The sequence below is a fragment of the Rhea americana genome, unplaced genomic scaffold (assembly GCF_003343005.1).
Source record: "Rhea americana isolate MKP2758 unplaced genomic scaffold, rheAme1 scaffold_181, whole genome shotgun sequence".
NCBI lineage: Eukaryota > Metazoa > Chordata > Aves > Rheiformes > Rheidae > Rhea > Rhea americana.
Genome location: NW_028185939.1, coordinates 195,679 through 217,180, shown reverse-complemented (window position 1 = coordinate 217,180; position 21,502 = coordinate 195,679). Strand labels below are relative to the sequence as shown.

Genomic DNA, 21,502 nt, shown 5'->3' with positions numbered 1-21,502 from the left:
TTGGAGTGGAAATGGAAAAACTGCAGTTACAGGTTTTTAGTAGTAGCAGAAGTTCTATCAAGATTCTAGTTTTCAATTTTTCTTGTATCTGATTTCATATGTAGGGCTAATAACTGAAGACTCAGCTGCTTTCTAATGATTGCTGTTCTATTGCTAAAGAAATTTCTTAGTTTACTTAAATTTTCCTTTCCTTTCTCCCTTCCTTGCCTTCCTGCCCAGTAATAGCAACTTTATTTTATTCATCTTGAATTTGCTTTTCCCATTTTAGGAATGAAAGTCGTAGTGCTGTTCGTATTAAAGTTCTGGATGTTTTGTCCTTTGTCCTGAGCATTAACAGACAATTCTATGAGGTGTGTATTGATCTGTTTGTGATGATTACATGTGAGATCTTAAGTGTGTAGGAAAGGCTTTGGTGGAGTTTGTTTTATGGTGCGCTTCAAGTCTTCTCTAGTACACTGGAAGAATGCCCCAAGCTGTGCTTTAAATGTTGCATTCAGCAAAGTTGTTACAGGACTTTTGTAGAACAGTTTACCTTTTAGTTGTCCTTAGTTGGTAAAGGTGTGTGATACCTGTAGTGGAAGCTCCTGTGAAATGTTTTGATGACATGCCTTGCTATGTATTCCGTTCCTTGTTTTAAGATCATTAATTGCATATACATTTTTTGTTTTAGAAGAATAGAAAGTTGGGATGAGAAATGCAAAGTTTCTTTGAAAGCTTTGTTTGTAAATAAATAAATAAATAAATAAATTTAAAAAAGAGGTCAGAGCACAGTTTGAAATGAGCATATTGGCTTGTCTTGGAGCTTCCAGTTTAACTGCAACCCCAGATGGAAGCTGCCTGACAGAGGAGTTGCTCATGAGCTCTGGGGGTGTCTTCAGCTTCCTGGACTGTACCCAGAATGTGCCAGATGACAGGAAGCAGCAGAGGTGCTTCTTGGTTCCTTGAAGGCTTCTGAAAACATGTTGCAGTCTCATGTTTTCTGTCTCGAGAAAAAAAGGCTTAGAAATCTCTTGTGAACAGTCTGTCTGAGCCTGGTCTTTAAGGTCTGTAGGACAGATGAAAGTCAAAAATCCAAGTTCAACAGAATTCATAAATATGGAGCCCTGACGTACAAAGATACTTAGCTAGATTGAAGAAGAAAGATCAATGAATCAGTTAGCTGGGGAACAGGATACCAGTGTTTTCTCATTTGTAACTATTTCTCTTTTACATGCTCATTGAACAACTGACTTTAAAATGTCGAGGCTTATTAAGATCTGTCCTCTCGCAGGAAGAGCTAATTAACTTGGTTGTGATCTCTCAACTGGCCCACATTCCAGAGGATAAAGACCATCAAGTCCGAAAACTGGCCACTCAGCTACTTGTAGACCTTGCTGAAGGCTGCAACACGCATCACTTCAACAGCTTGCTTGATATCATAGAAAAGGTGAGGCCCAGTTTGGTCAAATGTTAATCACTGCAGCTTTTGTCAGATCTTACTGTAACTGAGCAGACTAACCTGTGAATGTTATCACTTGCATGGTTTAGCAGGATATTGTAAGTTTACTGGGCTTTTTCAGGGTGCAGGCCTGGTATTCAGAGTGGGAGGGAGGCTTAGAAACCCTGCCAACGCACATCTTACAAGCATTGCCAAGTAGCTTCGATTTCTAGCAAGGATGGCTTGTGATCTTCTCTGACCTCCCAGGATGGAATTAAAAAGCTAGGTTACAAATTTAAAATACCTGTTGCCTTTCTTTTTAAAAGGTGGCTGCGCATTCTCTCTCGTCTCCCTCTGAACTTGAAGAGAGAGACTTGCTATCATATTCAGCTTCTTTAGAGGATGTCAAGACAGCAGTTCTTGGACTCCTGATAATTCTTCAGGTAAATGTTGCAGATCATTAAACATGTCTTTTCAGAATTCTGGATTCAGCTTTTAGATAACCATTTTCTCACTAGCAAATGTTCTGCCTTCTAATTTGTCTGGATCTTAATATTTAACTCTTGTTTTGCTGACTTTCATTTCCTTTTAGATGCTGTCTGTCTGTTAAATGTTTTATTTTCTTAATTTCCACTGTGCAATGAATATGAGCACATTTTCATGTTAGTGTGGAGGACAGATGTGTTCATAAGCCACAGCAGAAGGGGAGTGTTTAATAGTCTGTAATAATATCTATTATGTTTGGGTAACCATGTCCTGAGGTACGATTAAGCACTTGTGAAGAGTTATTTGTTCTGACCATGGCCCTTCTGAAGCCAGGCGGTGTTGCTGTGGGGTCTCTGCAGAGGTTTTGTCTGGACGCATCTGTTCATCTTGCTTCCACGAGCTACTCTCAGCTGGGTGTACTTGAATTTTCAGTATAGATACATGTTTCTGAATAAGGTTGTGTTGTGCCTTTTGACTGTGTTTCTGTTCCTCTGTAGACAAAACTCTACAGCTTACCTGCCAGCCATGCAATGAGGGTGTATGAGATGCTAATTCATCATGTCCAACGCCATTATATATATGCATACAGCCTTGCTGTTGCTAGCAGCATCAGATTGCAGGTATGAGCAGTAGCCCATGCTTTCAGGTGGAGAGCTGCATGCTGTCTTTGGGGTTCTTGGGTAGCAGGTGGGGATTGTGTTTTCTAGATCCATGTTTGCAGCTACATGAACATGAACTATATCAGAAGTAGAGTTAAATTCATCTTGGCTAATGGGAGTGTGCATGTGTACCATAACGCCAGAAGTGATGACTTAAAGTGATCAATATAGAACTAGTTACAACATCTTAAAAACAAACAAACCAACAAACAAAAAAAACATTCCTTTGTACCTGCAAGAGTATTGGAGGTGGGAAAATATTCCACTGACTTGAGTTTTGAGTTATTCCTCTGTCTTCTCTATTGCAGGTCTTTGACTTCCTGCTCATGCTTCGAGCTGACTCTCTCCACCGTCTTGGCCTTTCCAACAAAGATGGAGCAGTGAGATTCAGCCCTTATTGTCTATGTGATTTTGTGTAGGTTTTTCATTGTATTTAGCAAATGCTGTTTTCAAAAATATTTGGCATTCTTGCAAGAGTTGAATATTCCGTCAGTAACAATCTCCAGTTTTTCTCAATCTTCCAAATCCTAATGAATCTGCTACTAGGCATGTTTGTAGTTACAGCCATGAGAAATCATTCATTGGTGAATTGCTCTTACAAGCAATTTGTCTGCAAACCTCTTGATCTCAGACATGAAATTTTTGTTGTTGCTTCACAAAGCTTCGCAAAAATATTTGCAATTTCCAGCCTGTAACTAGTTTTCACATTAAAGTGACMTAAATAGAGACCTGAAAAATAAATTTTGTGAGGGCCTGGATAGAAGAAGCTTTGTCCTAACCAAACCAACATCTCCTTGGTCTCCCTCTTTTTGTCTACGTGCTTGTGGGTGTTTTTAATTGAAAATATTATTTATATTGTTGTTTGGTCATCAAATTCGCTACCAAATAGAGTAGATTTGTAGGGCGCATGAATAGGCTGTTCTGATCTTTTGCATTCTGATTTTGCATTATTTTCTTTTTCCTGCCTTTCCATGTTGTAGAGAAGCAGAGAAGAGGACTTCTGAGAAAAAGCCTCCTGGTACACTCTCTCCACCTTCAGGAAGTCCCAGTGTGCCTTCCCAGAATGCTACCATTCGTATAGGACATTTGCCATACTCAATGGTCTTTGGTGTCCTTCTGCAGTGTTTGAAGCAAGTATGTCCACTCTTAATGAGTGTTGTCATTTTCATGTGAAATACGTCAATTTAAAATGATGGAAAACTCAGTTCTTTAAGAATTGGGAATTTAAGTGTTAACTTTTTGAGCTGACTAATTTACTTGTATCTTTAAACCTATTCACCATAGATAAAAAAAAAAAAAAAAAAAAAAAATCAGATATTCTGATCTTGAAAAATATTTCAAGATATTTTAAGAAATATTTTAAGAAATCTTGGCAACTAAGTGATCATTTCCTGGTTGATGTTCTATAGAGATGTACTCAATTTTAAGGGATGGAATGAGGCAAATATGACATATGTTACAAGCTTTTAAAATTTTTAGTGATAAATACTATTCTGGGTAGAGAACACCATCCCAGAGTATCTAAATATTATGTAAAAAGCAAGACTTAATTCTTCCTACATAGACAGAACCTATGTAATTGTGGAACTTTCTAACCACCAGTGGGAGCACCAGTTCARCTCTTCAGAAACTAAGCAAGGCTTTCATTGCACTCTTCAGAACAGACAAGGGTAAAAATCTGTTTGCTCAACATAGATCAGAAAAGTCGTCCTATTTCTGAAAGGGCAGTTGAAACTAAAAAAAATCCTTCCTCTGAAAATTTTTGAAGTATAATAAGTGATACTTTTTTTTTTTTAGTCACTAATGAACAGTAAATTGCTCATTAGTACTGGTTTTGGACACTGTCATGTTCTGAGGGGGCACCTCACTCAGAACTTTGTGCTAGTGGCTGGGGTTGTTGAATTTTGCCTCCGTCTGCACTCAGTCAGCTCTCAATGGCAGTTATCTTTCAGTTTGCAGTGCTAATGTTGCACCTAGAGCTGGATAAAACATAGTTCTTTTTATATAACTACTGTGACAAGACATACATCTGTTGTACAAAATAGCATATTGTCTGAAGTTTGAGTGGTATTACTTTCAAACTAAACAGAAATCTTACGAAAATATTCTACCTTAAAGCTCCTTAATGTTTTGTTTCTTTTCCAGGAGACAGACTGGAAAGTGTTAAAGTTGGTCCTCAACAAGTTACCAGAATCCCTCCACTATAAAGTGCTATTCTTAACCTCTCCTTGTAACATAGACCTCCTGGCCTCTGCACTGAGCTACATGGTAATACCGTGTGCCCTGCTGATACATAATCACCAGATCCTTAGTTTACTTGGGGATTTTTTATTTCAGTCTAATGTTTTGAAGATTAGCATGTTTGTCAGTCCTAACTCACCTTTTTGTGAGGGTGATTTTAGATGTTTAATTACAGAGAGAGAGAATATATATGTGTGTGTGTGTGTGTGTGTGTGTGTATATGTAGTATATATTTGTGTGCATGCATGTATACAAATACAATTTATATACATATGTGTACATGTTTAGGTATGCACACACACAGGTGTTAGAGCAAGAAGTCTTGTTCTGCACTCATAACCCTCTCTTCCAAGCAGACTTTCTCCAACTTTGTTGTTCTGTAAAGCTGTATACTCTTTCATGTCTGAAAAGATCCAAAACCAGGTTTCATGGATGGTTATGTGGCTTCAGATTCTTTTTGGAGGTTAGCATGTCTTTGCATTTGTCTCTGCATTTTTGAAGGCTGTTGAGGTACCACCTTTAGGTTGTCTGTGTGTTTACATGTTGTTGTTGAGACAGTCAGAGTTAAGTGGAGCCCTGGAGAACTTTTGTCCAAAACTAGTTAAGGGAATTACTTTTAATGTTATTGCTAAAAGTGTGCTTCTAACAAGTCTAGCTTGTAAAACACCATCTGTAAATAGTAAAATTGTAAAATGTTTCTAAATGGAGCTATAGGCACTGCCTTTTAGCTGCATTTTAGAGGGTATTTTTAGCATGATGTATTCTAACTTAATGTGTGATTTATCAGCTCACAGACAAAAAGACTACTGACAGGCTACATGGTACCCCAGAAGGCTTCTCTCGCACTGATTTGCATCTGGCTGTAGTTCCAGTACTGACGGCATTAATATCTTATCATAATTATCTGGACAAAGCTAAACAGGTACCACGGAAAGTAATAGGCTGTGGGGGAACAGAGTCTGAACCAGTAATAGTAGAGAATTTTCTCATACTAGACAATTAGGACTCTAGTGCAAGGTAGCACTTTCTTCTTCTATTATAAAAATTGCATCTACTGTTTTTGGGGTGGAAGGAGATGACAAAATAGTTTGTGCAGCAGTAACTGTCTGGCTAGTTGGTTTCACTGTTCTCCATCCACACCTGTGTCTCCCTCATAGGTTCGTGAGTGACTTTACCCTCTGCTGAAAGATCTTGATAAATAGAAAAATAAACATTATAAAAAATAGAACAGAAAGACACAAAATGCCCTTAAAAAGGAGTTTAATACATCTCTGGTTCGATCAGAAACTTAAGTAATGATTTCTAAAACTTCTACCTGATTGAAGTCCCCTCTTAGGGTTTTGGCTTGGGATACAGGGATATCTGCAACATTATTTAGAGTTCCAGTGTCTGTGTGAATGGATTTTGGGTAAAAGTGTGGGTATATCACACAGGTTTGCAATAGTGATACCTTGCAAGGCATTCTGAAATGCTAACTGAAGTCAGATGATAGTATATCACAGATGTTTTCTTTCACTGTATCATGACCTTTTTTTTTTTTTTTTTTTTTTTTTTTTTTTTTTTTTTTTTTTTTTTTTTTTTTTTTAACTCTTCTAGCGTGAAATAGTGTATTGCCTGGAACATGGTCTTATTTATCGATGTGCAAACCAGTGCGTTGTGGCACTCTCTGTCTGTAGCGTCGAGATGCCTGATATCATCATAAAGGCACTTCCTGTCTTAATAGTCAAATTAACCCACATTTCTGCTACTGCCAATATGGCAATCCCTCTCTTAGAATTTCTTTCAAGTAAGTTACGATGTTCTATATTTGGTCTTCAGTCTGAAAATACATTTATAACTACAGAATACGGTTGTTTTGATTGTATTAGTCAAATGCAATGCATTGTAATGGTTTCTTGTTTTTCGGTGTTGCCCTTGCACAGTCATCAAGATGTAAATGTTTGATCATGCTGTTTGTTGCTCTTTTTCTACTAAAGGCAGTTGCACACACTGGTAAAAAGAGGCATGCTTTGTGTAGTGCACAGACACGGTTACGGGATGTATGAAGCTGTTCTCGCTGCCTTGCTACTTATAACTTAAATAGTGTGATTGTGGAATTACAATGTGACATTAACTTCCATGTCAGCTAATGATTTAGAAGAAACAAAACAACTCGGACTAAACTGAGTTGTAGTGAATAGTTTACATTCAGACTTCACCTGTTTTTTGTTTATTTGTTTTTTTCTTCCCCTCCTTGAACTGTTCCAGCTCTAGCAAGGCTGCCTCACCTTTACAGGAACTTTGCAGCAGAGCAGTATGCTAGCGTGTTTGCCATCTCCCTACCATACACAAATCCTTCCAAGTAAGTTCATAGCTAATATACTTCTTAATTTTGTTCTCTTCTTCCTCAACTATAAAATGAAGTGAATGAGACATGCTGTCTTTTGTAATGCTTGGGTCAATGTTTTTTGTGAGATGTTGCTTATCCTGGTATCTTCAGGCTTTAGTAAAAGGAGAGCTGTGTTCACCTTGAACACAATATCTGTTTAAACTGAACTGTGAGGTGTTTTTCTTTAAGTTTATGTAAACTAACGGTTTTTCCCGCTAGTAGAAAAATCCTTCTGTTCAGTTCTGAAATAGGAGGTCTTTGTATTACAGCATTAAACTCTGTGGAGATCTTTCTGCTGTTTTAGGTTTAACCAGTACATTGTTTGCCTCGCCCATCATGTGATAGCTATGTGGTTCATTCGGTGTCGACTTCCCTTCCGGAAGGACTTTGTCCCGTATATTACAAAGGTAATGGATACTACTGAATCTAACAACACATAATAAAAATGACGATTTAAAAACTGGTTTGAGCAATGTAAAGATGCTGTCTGAAGCCAGAAAGATTCTTCTTCCATGTCAACATCTTTTTCAAAACTAAATTTGAGTTCTTGGGCATTGGCCTATGACCGTAGTTTTTCAACTGTGAGTCCTGATCATTCAAACCGTTATCTGTTTGTCTGAATTTGCAGGGTTTGCGCTCAAATGTCCTCCTCTCCTTTGATGACACGCCGGAGAAGGACAGTTTCAGGGCTCGTAGTACAAGCCTGAATGAGAGGCCAAAAAGGTAAATTGTATTTGGCTCCAGTAGGGTCATGTATTCCCTGTTTTAGTGCTCAYTCTCTTCTCTGTTTTTCTGAAGAAAGCTGGGTTTAGTTATCCAAAATCTGGCAGTGCATTTAAGCAAGCAAAGTAAACCTCTTTAGGCCAAGGGATTGGTAAAAGACACACCTAGGCTGGCAAGAAACTGGAATCAAACTAAGCTGACAGTCTGATAGTACATATGAGGGTATCCCTAGCTGTTATGTAAGATTTACGGTAAGGTGTGAGGTTTATTTTATCTATCTATTTATTTTTGGAATAAGTTCTTTCCAGTTGATGTATGTCAGTACAGTGCTACCTGAAGTAGAGAAGGGAATGACCACGTTCCTATAGATAGTGTTAACTCTTTTTAACAATTCACTTGTAATGACTATTTAAATTATTGCTGGAGAAATTGTTGTGATTAGCAACGTGTATACATTGAGTGAGCCAATGCTGTGTTTTTTCCATAGTGTTATCTGTCAAGTCAAGGCACAGGGGAGTGGGATGGGGGGATATCCGTATATCCAGATTGTTGATCCTGTTTGGAATTTTGAAACCAGTGTGTGAGTTTAATGCAAAGTCCTGATGTCTTTAGGATTAAGAGTGTACCTTGCCAGCAGTATTTCAAAATACTGTTTGCAGAGATGGGAGAATATTTCTTGGAAAGCATACAGGGGGTCTCCAATGTCCTTTTACCTGAAAGGCTTGCCTAAATTGGTTCACTTAACTTGCTTCAGTGTTTATGTGCAGTAAGCATACAGTGGTATTTGAACCCTGGGGAAAGTGCCTCTACTTTAACTGCAAGGCTCAGTGAGTATCTTGCAATGAAGAAACACCATCCTTGCCCTTGTGCTATAGTTGTAAACGCTGTTTTGTGTTTTCATCTATCCATCCCCTCTGCTTTCATTCAGAAATTTGGAGGAGATGTCATTTGCCACTTGCCTCTCAAGTTAGAATTTCAACTGATCTTTTTTTCAAAATCTGTTTAATTCAGCCAGGTTGGAATACTACTGTATCTAAAGGCTATTGCTTTTATGAACAGCGTTCGATCACTTTCCACAGAATTCTCTGTTAAGGACTGGAAGCTGTACTCAGGCAGCAGCAGAAACGCCAGCTGAAATGCCACTGCTTTTAAGTCTGTCTCAGTTTGGACTGTGCTGAAGTGAGAGAGGAAGCAGCTTCTAGCAGATGTTTGTTTCTTTGCTTGAGAAACTTACTTGGTTTTTCAATCTGTAAGTTCAAAAAAGCATTTATGTGCTTGAGTAAGGTGCTGGGTGTTGCAAGAGATCAGGATCAATCCCAGGGTTCCTGAATGGCATGATGTTGGTGGAGATGATTATCTCGGAGTGTAAGCCTGTGGTCTCTGTGGTCGCATCTCCAGCTGTGGTGAAAATGTAATCTGTCAGAGGTCATCACTGTGAGGAGAAGAGAAGAGGAAATAAACTTTGATCCCTGCAACTGACTATCTGAACTGTGTAATCATTCGCTGAAGGAAGACTGCCAATAAGTCAGGTTTAGCAAGAGCAAGATGGGTTAAATAAGTATTTGCATTTCTTATACACTGATGTGAGCTGATGGGCCAACTGCTGTGTCCAAATTTGTACTCAGCCAGGCATGAATCTCACTGTGACTAATTAAAGTGCCTCTTAGATGTAATTGCTGTCTCCTGCATGTGGCTGGCACCTGACAGCATGAAAGCTTATCTTCATTTCTGTTTCAGTTGAAAGTCAAATGGGTTTCCTTAAGGCACCTGAAATAAGATTGACAGAAAAGTGTCATGCAGTCAGCAACAGCCAAAAGGGTATTTGTTGTCTTGCCATTCCATCCGCACGGTACAGGAAGGATAAGTCTCCTTCAGAAGGGCTGAATCTCCTCTTGTGTCCCAAGATTTGAGCTTAGGGGCACCTCTGACTGACCCTGTGAGGTTTAGCAGAACAGATGTTTGTGATTCAGGGTGTAAGCTTGTGTCCAGGCCAGACCTAACAGTGTAGAGATGGCTTGATAAGAGTCCTGTGTCTCTTGGAAGAATGTGCTGCTATCTAGTATTAGTAAGGCATTTTAGGATCTTGCGATTTAGTCTCGATGGAACTAGTCAATTTTTAGCTGTTCTGAGATAAATGGTGAGTTAAAGTAGTGCAAGAGATGGCTGAAATGCACAAAACATCTTGAGAAATTTGTGACAAATTGGCATTCAGATGCTTTTGCTTTTGCCTTTGTTTAAGACAGTGTAGTATTCCAACTATCATTTCAATCAGTTTTTGTTTTAACTTGTACTAATTTCATTTGTTTTGTAGCACATTTAAAATCTTGTTTTCAAAATGTGGTTTGTCTTTTTAATGCTTTCAGCTCTGCTTGTTTGTATGTTTTAATTTTTGTTTTCCTTTTTTGGCATTTGTTTTATTTTATATCACCCTCCGGGATCCCCCAATATTGACCCTGTGACCTGTGATCTTTCAACCTACATCCCTACAATGATTTCCTCCCTTCCTGTGACCTCTTTTGGGGCTTGGTGCTTCTCCACCTAGTAGTTTAAGACTAGCCAAAAATGCAAAGCAAGGCTTGAATAACTCTCCTCCAGTGAAAGAGCTGAAAGAATCTTCTGCAGTTGATGCCTTCCGATCCCGCAGCATCAGTGTGTCTGAACATGTGGTCCGCAGGTAGAGGCACTTTAAATGGGGAGAATCCAAGAGCAACTCAGCACTTGGAACCATTACTGCAAGGGCGGGTGGAAACAGGGTGGATTTGCATGTGGGATGCTTGCATGACTTCGTTAGACTATTAAAAATCTGGTCATAGCTGCAATCTAGCTTTTGGGAAAGTGTCATGGATATCCCATGGCTTCCCAGTGTCAGCTGCTGGATTGTCACACCACACTCTGTGTTGGGTATGTTTAATTTGCCCTATTCTCTGATGCTTTAGCAACAAAAATTTCTATTCCAAAGTAAAAATGGGGGAGGGGGGAGAAAGAGAAGAGAGAGAAGAGAAAGGTTGCATTCTGYGCAAATGAGAATCCTTGCTTAAAAACTCACTAAAACTTTGACCTTCCAGGAAGTGACTTGACGTAGGAAGGGCTTGATATTCTTCAAACTTAGATGCAAGCCCTCCCTCCAAACTGAGGAATATTTTGGGCCCTTATTTAGCACTTGTTCTTTGAGGTAAAGAGAGCTGGCAGAAGCATTTTAAACCAAAGTAACTGGCCATGAAACCTTAAGTTATATCTCTGCAGAGCAGTGAAGAGTGAAATGTATGCTCAGCCCATATAAAGCCATTGCTCTCACGACTAAAACAAATTTTGATCATGGGCATTGATTTGCTCACATATGCTAGTTTCTTAAAGATCTTAAGATCTTTTCCCTTGAATGTTAAAATGTTATCTGTAACATGTTAGTTGAAAATCTGAACTTGAAGATTTGTACTTTAATCTGTAGGGAATATATTTCCTGCTGTCAGTATAACTTTACTGCCTGTATATGTACTTCTGACTATATTTTATTTGGGGGAGTGATACTGAAGTGACTGGATTGTGAATATGCTTCTGGCACTTCATTCTCTAATGTCTCCATTAGTGTATTATTGACTCTCTTTTCTTTTATTTATGTGTAAATTGTAGCAACTGAAAATTCAGATAATTACCCTTAATCATGACGAAAGTTCCTTTGTCATGAAAATTTGGCCATACCTCAATTTAGCTTTTATTATGATGGCACAAGGAGTTGTCTTTATAAATTACTGCAACCCGGCCAACTATTGCAATTCATTGTTTCAAATTGCATTCCCAACCCAGTTAGTTTGAAGGCAGAATTACTCTCTATTTTGCAAATGTACTGTTTAGAGTGATTTTTTTTTATATATTTCAAATTAAATGAAGTTTTACACACTGATTGAATTTGTTCTTGGGGAAAAAAATCAAAATACGTGAAGAATGCAACAGAGAAAAAAGCAAACCATAACATTATAATTTATGGCTCATGGGCACCATGTTGCCTGGGAATCTCTGCAGGTTGCTTATGTCATGGAATGCTTGCCCTCACTCTAGATTAGCAAATGCAAAGCATGATGTTGCCACTCGCTCTTTGATTGGTGCAGCTGCCCATGAGCTACCCAACATCACCTGTCAGTTGGTGAATATTTAAATATTTCTCAATTTCTTCAGGTAAAATATACATTCTACAGTGACAATCTACAAAACTCAATATGAGAGTGATCCAAAAATATCTTGACTATGTTATGGATTTAATGTTTGGCTACCCCTCTCTATTCTGGCAAATGCATGTATTCCAGATTGCTCTGCATCTTACTATCTTTTGGGTGACAGGGACAAGCATTTTGCAATGTGATCTATCAGTTGGAAACATTCTCTTCTAGTCGGATACAAACATCCATCACTAGTTCAAGCCTGGGCTCTGCGGATGAAAATTCAATGGCTCAGGCTGATGATAATTTAAAAAATCTCCATCTGGAACTCACTGAGACCTGTCTGGATATGATGGCCCGCTACGTCTTTTCAAACTTCACTGCAGTGCCTAAGAGGTAGGGGTCAGTCACTATCCATAGGAGAGATGATTTTATTTGAGGTTCGTATTTCACCTTATTAGTGGAAAATTACTGTTACACGCTTGACATTCTGGCAGAGCCAGGCTCTTAAGCTGTTCCTTGCAGATAAAATCTGGATTGGCTAAATATGAAGTTAGATGAGAGAACTCCACTGAAGCCTTGACCTCAGCCTTGAACTGTCCACAAGGAGATGCACTGAAAGCTGCGTAGACTGCAGTGGCATGCTCTGTCTGAGCAGCGTTTTGCTCTATTTCATTGCTGGATAATCATCCTCTTCGCAACAGAACTGAGTGTCATGCCAGCTGGCTTCAAATCAAGGGCATTTATTTTTCTTGCTAATCTCTTCCAGGAGGCCTGTAGCTCAGGCAAGACTGTTTTCCGTAGTGCTCTATAATGTGTGTCCCAGGAGTGTTTCAGCAGTAGCATTGCTATCAACTGATACTAAAGTCAGCTCATCCCTTATCTTGATAGATAATGTGTACATTGATTGGGATGGGGAGGAAAGTAAGTTAAAAGACACCAGAAAAAGGAGGAAAGCAGTATCTCCTACATAGGAACAGAAAAAGTTGCCTGCATAGCCTCTGTGCTCCGCAGTGTGAGCACTGTGTTCACCACAAATGTGTTTCTAGGTCTCCTGTGGGTGAGTTTCTGTTGGCTGGAGGAAGGACAAAGACATGGCTGGTTGGTAACAAGCTAGTGACTATCACTACAAGTGTTGGAACGGGGACAAGGTCCCTGCTTGGCCTTGACTGTGGAGAGCTCCAAAGCAGCACAGAATCAAGGTAAGCCTTGCTTCTATTTCTAGAAATAGCCTCCTAGCAAAGTCAATTCAACCACTGTTATGCCAAATCTTTCCTCTTAACTAAAGAGGACTCATATTTGTCTAGCCTGACTGCTGGCTCTCTCAGTGTTGCCATTCTTCTTTTTCCACAGCTCAGACCCTGTTTCACAAGTCAGACAAACTAAAGAAGCTCCAGCAAAGCTAGAATCTCAAGCTGGGCAGCAGGTTTGCAGAAGCTCTCGCAACAGAGTCAGATCCATGTCTGGTAAATTCCTTATAGCTGCTGTTAGGTCTGAGTAGTAGACAAGTGTCAACTAATTTGAGAATCTAGGCCTGTCTCGTGTTTTATAGTGGACAAGTAGCAGCAGCTGTTGGCCTCAGGAGGTGCTTCTCATGCTTGCTTCTCCTTACAGGAAGCTTTGGCAGTTATTTAAGTGGTGAGCATTTGCAGTGAGAATCACCTGTATTTAGCTAGCCTCGTGGTTTAAAAGAAACACATTCAGAGTTCTCCTAAATTCCTAATATAGTGAGCATGGGTGCTAGAGGAGCTCAAAAGACTTGCTGTTTCTGAGATATTTTTAGTGGTAGCTAAACATGGCTCTCCTTTCTGTTTTGTGCTTCTCCTGCTAGGTGGTCATGCCTTACGTGTTGGTGCCTTAGACAGTTCAACCTCTCATTTCCCCAGTGGCTCAGCTTCCCAAGGGATACAGAATCCTCCAGCTCCTGCATCTCGAACAGAGAAGACAAATCCTGCTGCACAGACACCTTTGCAGAAAGAAAAAGCAAACTTAGCTGCATATGTCCCTCTGCTGACACAGGGCTGGGCAGAAATCCTAGTGCGCAGACCCACAGGTATTTTTTACCTGGGTATGGAGTGGGCTTTTTTGATTAGGTAAGGAACTGGAGCCTAATGAAGAAGAAAAATTCATTTTTAGTGCAAATGGATCTCCTCTTCACTCTGTAGACTCTTCTGCCTCTTGAAATTAACACGTCTGATACTTGATTCTTTGAAATCATTTAGTGTTTTAAAGCTACAAAAGACCTGTGAAAAGACTGAAGACTTAGATTAAGTCCTGTTACAGAAATAGAACCATATGATGTCAACGCTACTTTGTGTCTCCTGTTTTTACATTGCACTATGTTCTTTCTTCGAAATCTGTCTGTGTTGTGTTTCAGCCTCCCATCCTAGATGCAAGATGAATAAGGCTTATAGGTAGAGTGCCTAGTTGTATTTAACTGTTAGGGAAAGAGATGTTGAAGGTAAAAAATTCCTGTACGGTGTCCTAAAACATAAACTGGGAATTATCTATTTCAACTGGTAGTTCCTTAAAGACAAAATAGCTGAAATGACCTAGTAGCATTAATTAAAATACCTGAGTGTTTTGAATGCCTTTTGAGAGTCTGCTGAGGTGATGAATTACCAGTGGTAGTTTTTGAAGAGCTTGATGTGAGGTATAGAGTACTGGGAGCTACTCACTAAAAATAGGAAATTGAGTGATCTCCTGAGTGTCAGGAGAATTGAGAACTTGCTCTGTTCTGATTTTACTTGGAAAAGCCAAAGCAGTTTATGCTTTTTACTGTGAGTTGTAAACTTTCTGGAGTGGAGGTACTGAACGCTCTTCCCTAATTGTCTCCACCAGGTAACACAAGCTGGCTAATGAGTCTGGAGAACCCGCTCAGTCCTTTTTCTTCAGATATCAACAATATGCCCCTGCAAGAGCTCTCCAATGCACTCATGGCTGCAGAGCGTTTTAAGGAACACCGAGAAACAGCTCTCTATAAATCCCTCTCTGTCCCATCCTCCAGCTTGGCCACTGGGACAGCTAAGCCATCCCTTCTCCAACGTTCCAATACAGGTGAGAGATGTCTGGCCAGCAGTGCGTCCAGTGTAGCTGCCACTAGGGTGTTTAAAGTCAGTTGGAGTTACTGCGAGTCTTCTAGAACAATAAAGCTAGCCGCATGAGGAATAATGTAGTAAGGGGAAGGGAAATCAAYTCTTCTCTGTAGCAGAGAAGTGTTCAGTGAAAATTCTTCTTCTTGCTTGCGTCTGATGTTCTATCAGAAAAGCATCTCTCTTCCTTAAACAAGAAATAGTTTCTTTGGAGGAGTAATGAGTGTTATGTTAAGTGTTCCCCAGATGAAGATGGAAAAAAAACATGGGTGTTTTTCCTTCCCTACTTGTTTGGGACTGTTCTGGGCTTCCCACATGTGAATGAATCTTCCTGTGCAGCATTTCCATTTCCACTTATCTCTTTAGTATGAAAGCTTGTTGGCTGCTGACAGCACTAGGCTCCTAGGAGAATGCCCTTCAGGGTCAGTTAGTTGCCACTGTGTTTTACAGTGTGAGACAGCAGAGTGTAAATCCTGCTTCTTGTGGTGGATATATTACCCTTTAAAAGGACTATTTGGCCTTCATGTGCTTGAATCACTTGAGTTTCTTTTGATGGCTTTGTTTTAACACTTGCCTAAACTTGTTAGTATGTTGACTCTGCTGCCTGGTGACATTAGCACTAGTTCACTTCCACAGGAGTTGTTAGTGTTGGGAGGCTTAGTGTTGACCAACAGCTAGAATTTGTAAGCGTTGTAAGCAAGCTCTGCTCAGAACTCTAGTCATCAATATATCTAAAACTATCTGAGGTTCTCAGCATTGCTCGTGCTAGTACAACTGACTGGTGATAACAGCGGAAAAGGCTGTTCTTTGGAGGTGGCATTAATAATGTAGATTGCTTGGAAATCCAGTAAAAATACTTGCTCTAAACAACGAAAGCTCACTCTTGACCAAGGCCTTTTTGGCAGAACATGGTTTTAAGGTTTCAGGATGTGTAAAACACAAAATTCAAGCCAAAATTAATTCATGACTTAAAAGAAAAATCTTATTTGTGAAAATTTTCATTGAATTTTTAAAGTTTCTGGTACATAGACACTAATAGGTTAGTTGAAAGAAGCACCCACTTGAATTTCAGTCCTGTGGCAGTCAGTGAGAAAGAAAATAATTTTAGCCAGTCTTACTAATACAACCTCTACTGTAGAGTTGTTGGAACTGTCCGACAAATTAATGTTCTGAAGAAGTTTTCTATCAAATTGTCATATGCGTATTGCTCTTCTTTAGCCTTTTCAGAGGCTGAAACTGTGTGGATCTTTATTCATATTTCTACTCCTCACTCTTCTGTATGTTTAAAAATTATCTTTTGCCAAAAGTGTGTAGCTCAGGAAAAGTCTAGACTGGTTTTCTGCTTCTGCTAGAATGTCACTAAAGGCTTCTCCCTTTTCTAGCTCTGAAAGTTAAAGATGCTTTCTTCTGACAGAGCAGTTTGAGTCTGCATTGTTTGAATGTGATTATGCCTCCCTACTCATGTTGAGACCCTCTACCCTGAAAATATCCCTTTGACATCTAGTGAGCTTATCCCAGCTTGTTCTTTCCTTTGTTTTTTATTTTATTTTATTTTTATTTTTTTATTTTAAAATAGATTCTGGGTTACATTTTAAACTCTGTGCTTTTTAATTTTTTTCATATAGTCTCTCTTTCCTTTTGATGTAGCTGCTCACTTGATTTCCCTTTGCAGTGGCCTCTTTCTCTTCCATGTACCAGTCCAGTTGTCAAGGGAAGTTGCACAGGAGCATATCCTGGGCAGGTATATTTATATATATTTAAGGAAAAAAAAAAAAAAAAGTATTGCCATAGAAGAACACCTCTGATTCATAGAAACTGTATCCCTCATACTTCATTTTCCCCTTTCATGTCTCCCGTCTGTACCCAGTCTCATTACTCTCAACAAATGGGATCTTGACTAGCATGAAGAAGTCCAAGCCAGATCCAACATTTGCAAGTGCAGACAGCTTCTTAAGGCAACTTTTGTTTTAGCTGGGCTGGCTTGCGAGACATGAGGCATAGTGTTGAATCACATGTCAAAATGTCTGAGAGTCTTGATTAAGTAAATTATTTATTTTCAACTTCATTTCACAATTGGCTTTGTGTTCTGCTAATTTTGAAAGCTCCCACTTCTGAGAATAACATAGAGTGTGCCATAGGAAGAGCTACCCTGAAATGAGGATAGCTCAGCTCCCGTGCTGCTCAGCCCACAGAAAAATGGCCAGAGAATATGATACAAGAAGCCGTTTGTTATAGTCTGTGCTGGTTGCAATTTTTAAAAATAAAAGATAAGAAATATATTTCAGGGGCAAATGTGGTAAATTTTAGTTTCTAGAGGCTAAATAGCAGCATAAAATCTTTCATTAAAATTGTCTTCCTAAATAAATTACATAGAAATCAAATTGCATACCTTATGAGCACAGCACCTGCATTGCTTTGATAATCTGCAGTGCTTTGTGATTTTAATGAGCGGGTTGAAATTCCCTTCGACCTTCTCTCCTTCAGTGGAAAATTCTCTGTAGAACAGCAGGGTATTCTTAACTGCTTGTTCTTGTTGACACAGGCCTATTAAAGCAATACAAAAATGCTGCAATAAAATATTTTTCTATACTTCTCTTTACTCATATTATTCTGTTCCCACCTACAGTGTAATTAATGAGTGCTTACATTATTTAAAAACACAGCAATCTTGACAGTAATGTAAGAGCTGGGGAAGCTTGGAAGCACTGGGTATATGCAGGTGTGTTCTGGCTTGGACAGCTAACCAGATCAGCACGTTTTTTTTTAGAAGGTATGTGTGTGCAATGCTAACTCTTAATTGCTTCTTTGAAATAACTTTGGTCCTGCGAGTTGAAATCAATCCAGGAAACGCTGCTTTAGTGATACTTATCTTTTGCTGATTATTTTTATTTTATGTGTGTGTGCTTATTTTATTTTATTTTATTTTTTAAAAAAAATTGGAAAACAAATCTTGGCCTTTCAGATTGGTCTTCCAGTCCCTTGTGTGCATAACGGGAAGCCTCCTGTTCTCCAGCCTTTTCCTCAGGACAAAAAAGCAAGGCCAAGAAGAGCCTTTGGTCAGACTCATCTCTGTGGTCAGAGTTACTTACCTGGAGTAGAGAGAGTTATATGCTGTGACAACCTCCTCCAACATAGACAGGGCTTCCAAGGAGCTTTCTTGTCAGTGTGGTTTCATTAACCATTTGTCTGATCAGATGCCACATGCAGGTTTCCCAGTAATGTTGCAGTGCATGTATTACTTTCCCTCTCTCGTCTTTTCATGTGTCCAGGGCTGAATTATTTTGCTTCTACTGAGACATACTAGGAAAACTGCCAAATTGCAAGTAAATGACTCCTAATAAAAATCTCCTTCTAGGCTGCTATAAGGCATTTCAATGCAAGAAAGACTTACTCTTTTTGCATAGTTGCATAGAACTGATGTCTTCATTGCCTGGATAATAATGGACTTTTAATGCCAGTCTTTTATTTTCTTACATCTCTGTAGTTACTGTCTGTCCTGATAACTGAGTGTGCACAAGGTCCCATTTTCTTCATTCTGTCCCCTACTTGTTCATCGGTAACAATTGGAAACAACTGCACTTATTTTGACAAAAGTAGATGCAGCCCTTTGCTATGAGGGTAAGTTGATCAGTTATTCTATACAAAAGGGAAACCAGGAACAAGTCTGACATGACATGAGATCAAAGAGCTAGACCACACATCCAACGTGGCCTTCCGTTGAAATCCCGTAGGGAAAAGGCTGGTACTTCAGAGGAAAGTATGGGGTCCTACTGTTCGGTGCCTCTTTGCAGACCTTGGTTCTTCTGCATTGTGTCTTGGTAGAATCAGCGGTAGTGCTGGAGGAAGGGAGCCCGTCAGAAATGGAGCTGAAGGAAACTGATTCCCCAGCTGAGTCTCCAGAAAGTGAAGATTTTGAGGCTGCATGCCCAGATCAAGTCCTGAATGAGGAAAGATTTGGTAAACCCCAGGAAACATACAGCAGGGTAAGGAGAAACAGCAGGCTACTAAATCTGTCTTGTATTACAACCTCATCTTCAGACACTGGAGATTGTCTGCTCAGTTGAGTCCTCCACCTTGTTATCTCCTTTAGGCACTCACTAATGATACAGAAATGTACATGCCTTTATAGTTGAGAGTTTGGATGGTTCATAAGGGACTGCATAGAGAGCAGCAGCAGTAAATACCTGTTTTATACAGGGCCTTCAATGTGCATTTCTTTATATTTGGGACTTCTCATCTTTCACTGGAAGTGTCTGAGGATGTCTCAAATACTACTGTGTCAGCTTTTATTTATTAGGAAAACCATTCCTCTTTGTTTCTTTCTTTTAAGTCCTCCTCGACCTCTAGTCAAGAGGAAAAATCTCTGAAATCAGAAGACTTGGTAGAGGGTGGAATTCCTATCGGGAGAGTCCTCCCTTCAGAGGATGGCCGAACGCTGGAGGAACTTTCCTTTCAGCCGTCCCAGCCGCTCAGCAAGTCGAGCTCTTCCCCTGAACTACAGACACTGCAGGAGGTTCTCAAAGATGCAAATGGCAGAGAAGTAACAAGAAGGCTGAGCACAGAAGTGAAATCAAAATCTCAGTCTGGGAACCTGGAAGGGGAAGGGCTGGGCAGTTGGTTGGGCAGGGGGGAGGATGCCAGAGCAACTGGATCAGATGGGTTGGATGGTGGTGTGCCTGCTGCCTCGCCTCGCTCCCCCACTGGGCACCGGCCCAGAGGATACACGATCTCTGACTCGGCCCCATCAAGGAGAGGCAAAAGGATCGAGAGAGATGCCTTCAAGAGCAGAACAGCAGCCTCCAATGCTGAGAAAGTACCTGGAATAAACCCAAGGTGGGTGGAGGGGCATATCTGAAGCTAGAAATAGTGAGGTTGTAATTGCTGGAGCCACAACTGGATTTGATCAAACTGGTCTACTGTTTGTTTTGTTTTTTTAAAAAAAGTACCTAGTTAAAAAGAAAAACTAATAATATGTTAATAACTTTGCAATCTTAGGAAGTACATCTCTTAAGTAATGAAAGAAACAGATAAGTATTTTTCTAATGAGTCTACTCTTTCCCAATCTGGGGTCCAAATGTACATCTGTGGCTTGAGTACAGCTTGCCTAACCCAGAGTTAATTCAGCTATGAATGGGATGAGTTACTAGTCTTACTTTTCAAGAAATACAAAGTGCAAAATACTTAGCAGAAGGAAAAACGTGTGGCTATAATAGCTGCTTTTTGAATGTTAGATATTGACATTGCCCAAAATTATGAGTAAAATACAAGTGTCTAACTGTGCTGCAGGAGTGCCTTCCCACTCCTTCATCCTTTGTAGAGATTACCTTTTGGATAAGGAATTTGTGTAGCTGCCACTGTTGGAGATGATGACTGATTTTGACATGGGCTCATATTTGACTGGATGTAGTCCAGGCACTTAGTGTCTTTGAGAGATGAATAATACTCATCTAGGACTGTAAATTCTTTTTCTTCTCTGTATAACGTTCTTATATGCAACAGGTTGAAGTGGGCTTAATGTTTATGGTAACAGGACTTGTTTCTCCCCCCTGCCCCCAGCTTTGTGTTTTTGCAGTTGTACCACTCCCCGTTCTTCGGAGACGAAAACAACAAGCCCCTTTTGTTGCCAAATGAGGTAGGTGAGGGTGCCTTAAGTAATACTGCTAGATAATTTTTGTAGCATCATTATTATTTTGCCAGCATCAATCATAGTAATGAATGTCTGGTTCGGATAGTGCAGTTTAAAGGTGGTTCCTACTGACTGCTGCAGAGGTGAAATTTTCTGTACTCTAGTCCTGGTAGCTCCTGCTTTCTGGATGCATTTTCCTTTGGCAGTGCTTATGTAGTGCTCTGGATTGAGAGCTGAGGTGTTTTTACTTCTGGAACAAACGGAGACCAACTCCAAAGGTATAAAATAGCTCTCTGAGATGCTGGGCCATTTTTCTGGGGCTGGTGCAGAATCTCAGCCAGAAGGCAGGATGGTTCATGGGGTTTGGGCTTTTGTAGGAAAGCAGGATGAAGACTGAGCAATAGGTGGTGATGGCAGAGTGTCACTGGACAAACCTATCAGTTGTCAGTGTAACTGGGAGTGACCAGGGAGCTTTCTGTGCTAGTATGAGAAATTAATGATAAACTTCCTGAAGAAGTGACGCTGATGGTGTGCTCATGAACTGAGCACAATAGACCGAGTGGTGAAGTCTCCCTTCGCTTTTGGTCCAGGTGGCAAGGCACTGGGAAGATGGGATGGGATTAGGTGATGCCCTCTGCTGAAAGTGTTCTTCAGAGAAAGAGACAAGATAATTTTCCATGCCTGCAGCTGAGATGTTGTACTTTGTTATGGTGAATGCATCTAATCCATACACTGTGCC

General features: G+C 39.9%; 1 protein-coding gene across 8 annotated transcripts in view; it reads left to right on the top strand.

Moving 5' to 3' along the window:
- Nucleotides 1–21,502, top strand: part of TSC2 (TSC complex subunit 2) — a 36,818-nt gene that overhangs the window by 9,509 nt on the left and 5,807 nt on the right. For 3 of the 8 annotated variants that reach the window (XM_085301908.1, XM_085301916.1, XM_085301915.1), the window contains exons 14-35: nt 269–350; nt 1,271–1,426; nt 1,744–1,860; nt 2,401–2,523; nt 2,871–2,977; nt 3,543–3,696; nt 4,708–4,830; nt 5,591–5,725; nt 6,400–6,589; nt 7,051–7,144; nt 7,476–7,578; nt 7,800–7,894; nt 10,437–10,568; nt 12,277–12,441; nt 13,095–13,247; nt 13,399–13,511; nt 13,877–14,098; nt 14,887–15,102; nt 16,810–16,878; nt 18,960–19,120; nt 19,468–19,970; nt 20,694–20,769. In XM_085301908.1, coding sequence (XP_085158034.1) covers nt 269–350; nt 1,271–1,426; nt 1,744–1,860; nt 2,401–2,523; nt 2,871–2,977; nt 3,543–3,696; nt 4,708–4,830; nt 5,591–5,725; nt 6,400–6,589; nt 7,051–7,144; nt 7,476–7,578; nt 7,800–7,894; nt 10,437–10,568; nt 12,277–12,441; nt 13,095–13,247; nt 13,399–13,511; nt 13,877–14,098; nt 14,887–15,102; nt 16,810–16,878; nt 18,960–19,120; nt 19,468–19,970; nt 20,694–20,769 — 3,289 coding nt within the window. The remainder of the gene's footprint in view (nt 1–268; nt 351–1,270; nt 1,427–1,743; nt 1,861–2,400; nt 2,524–2,870; nt 2,978–3,542; nt 3,697–4,707; nt 4,831–5,590; nt 5,726–6,399; nt 6,590–7,050; nt 7,145–7,475; nt 7,579–7,799; nt 7,895–10,436; nt 10,569–12,276; nt 12,442–13,094; nt 13,248–13,398; nt 13,512–13,876; nt 14,099–14,886; nt 15,103–16,809; nt 16,879–18,959; nt 19,121–19,467; nt 19,971–20,693; nt 20,770–21,502) is intronic. The other 5 variants (XM_085301910.1, XM_085301913.1, XM_085301912.1 and 2 more) reach the window with 5 other exon arrangements.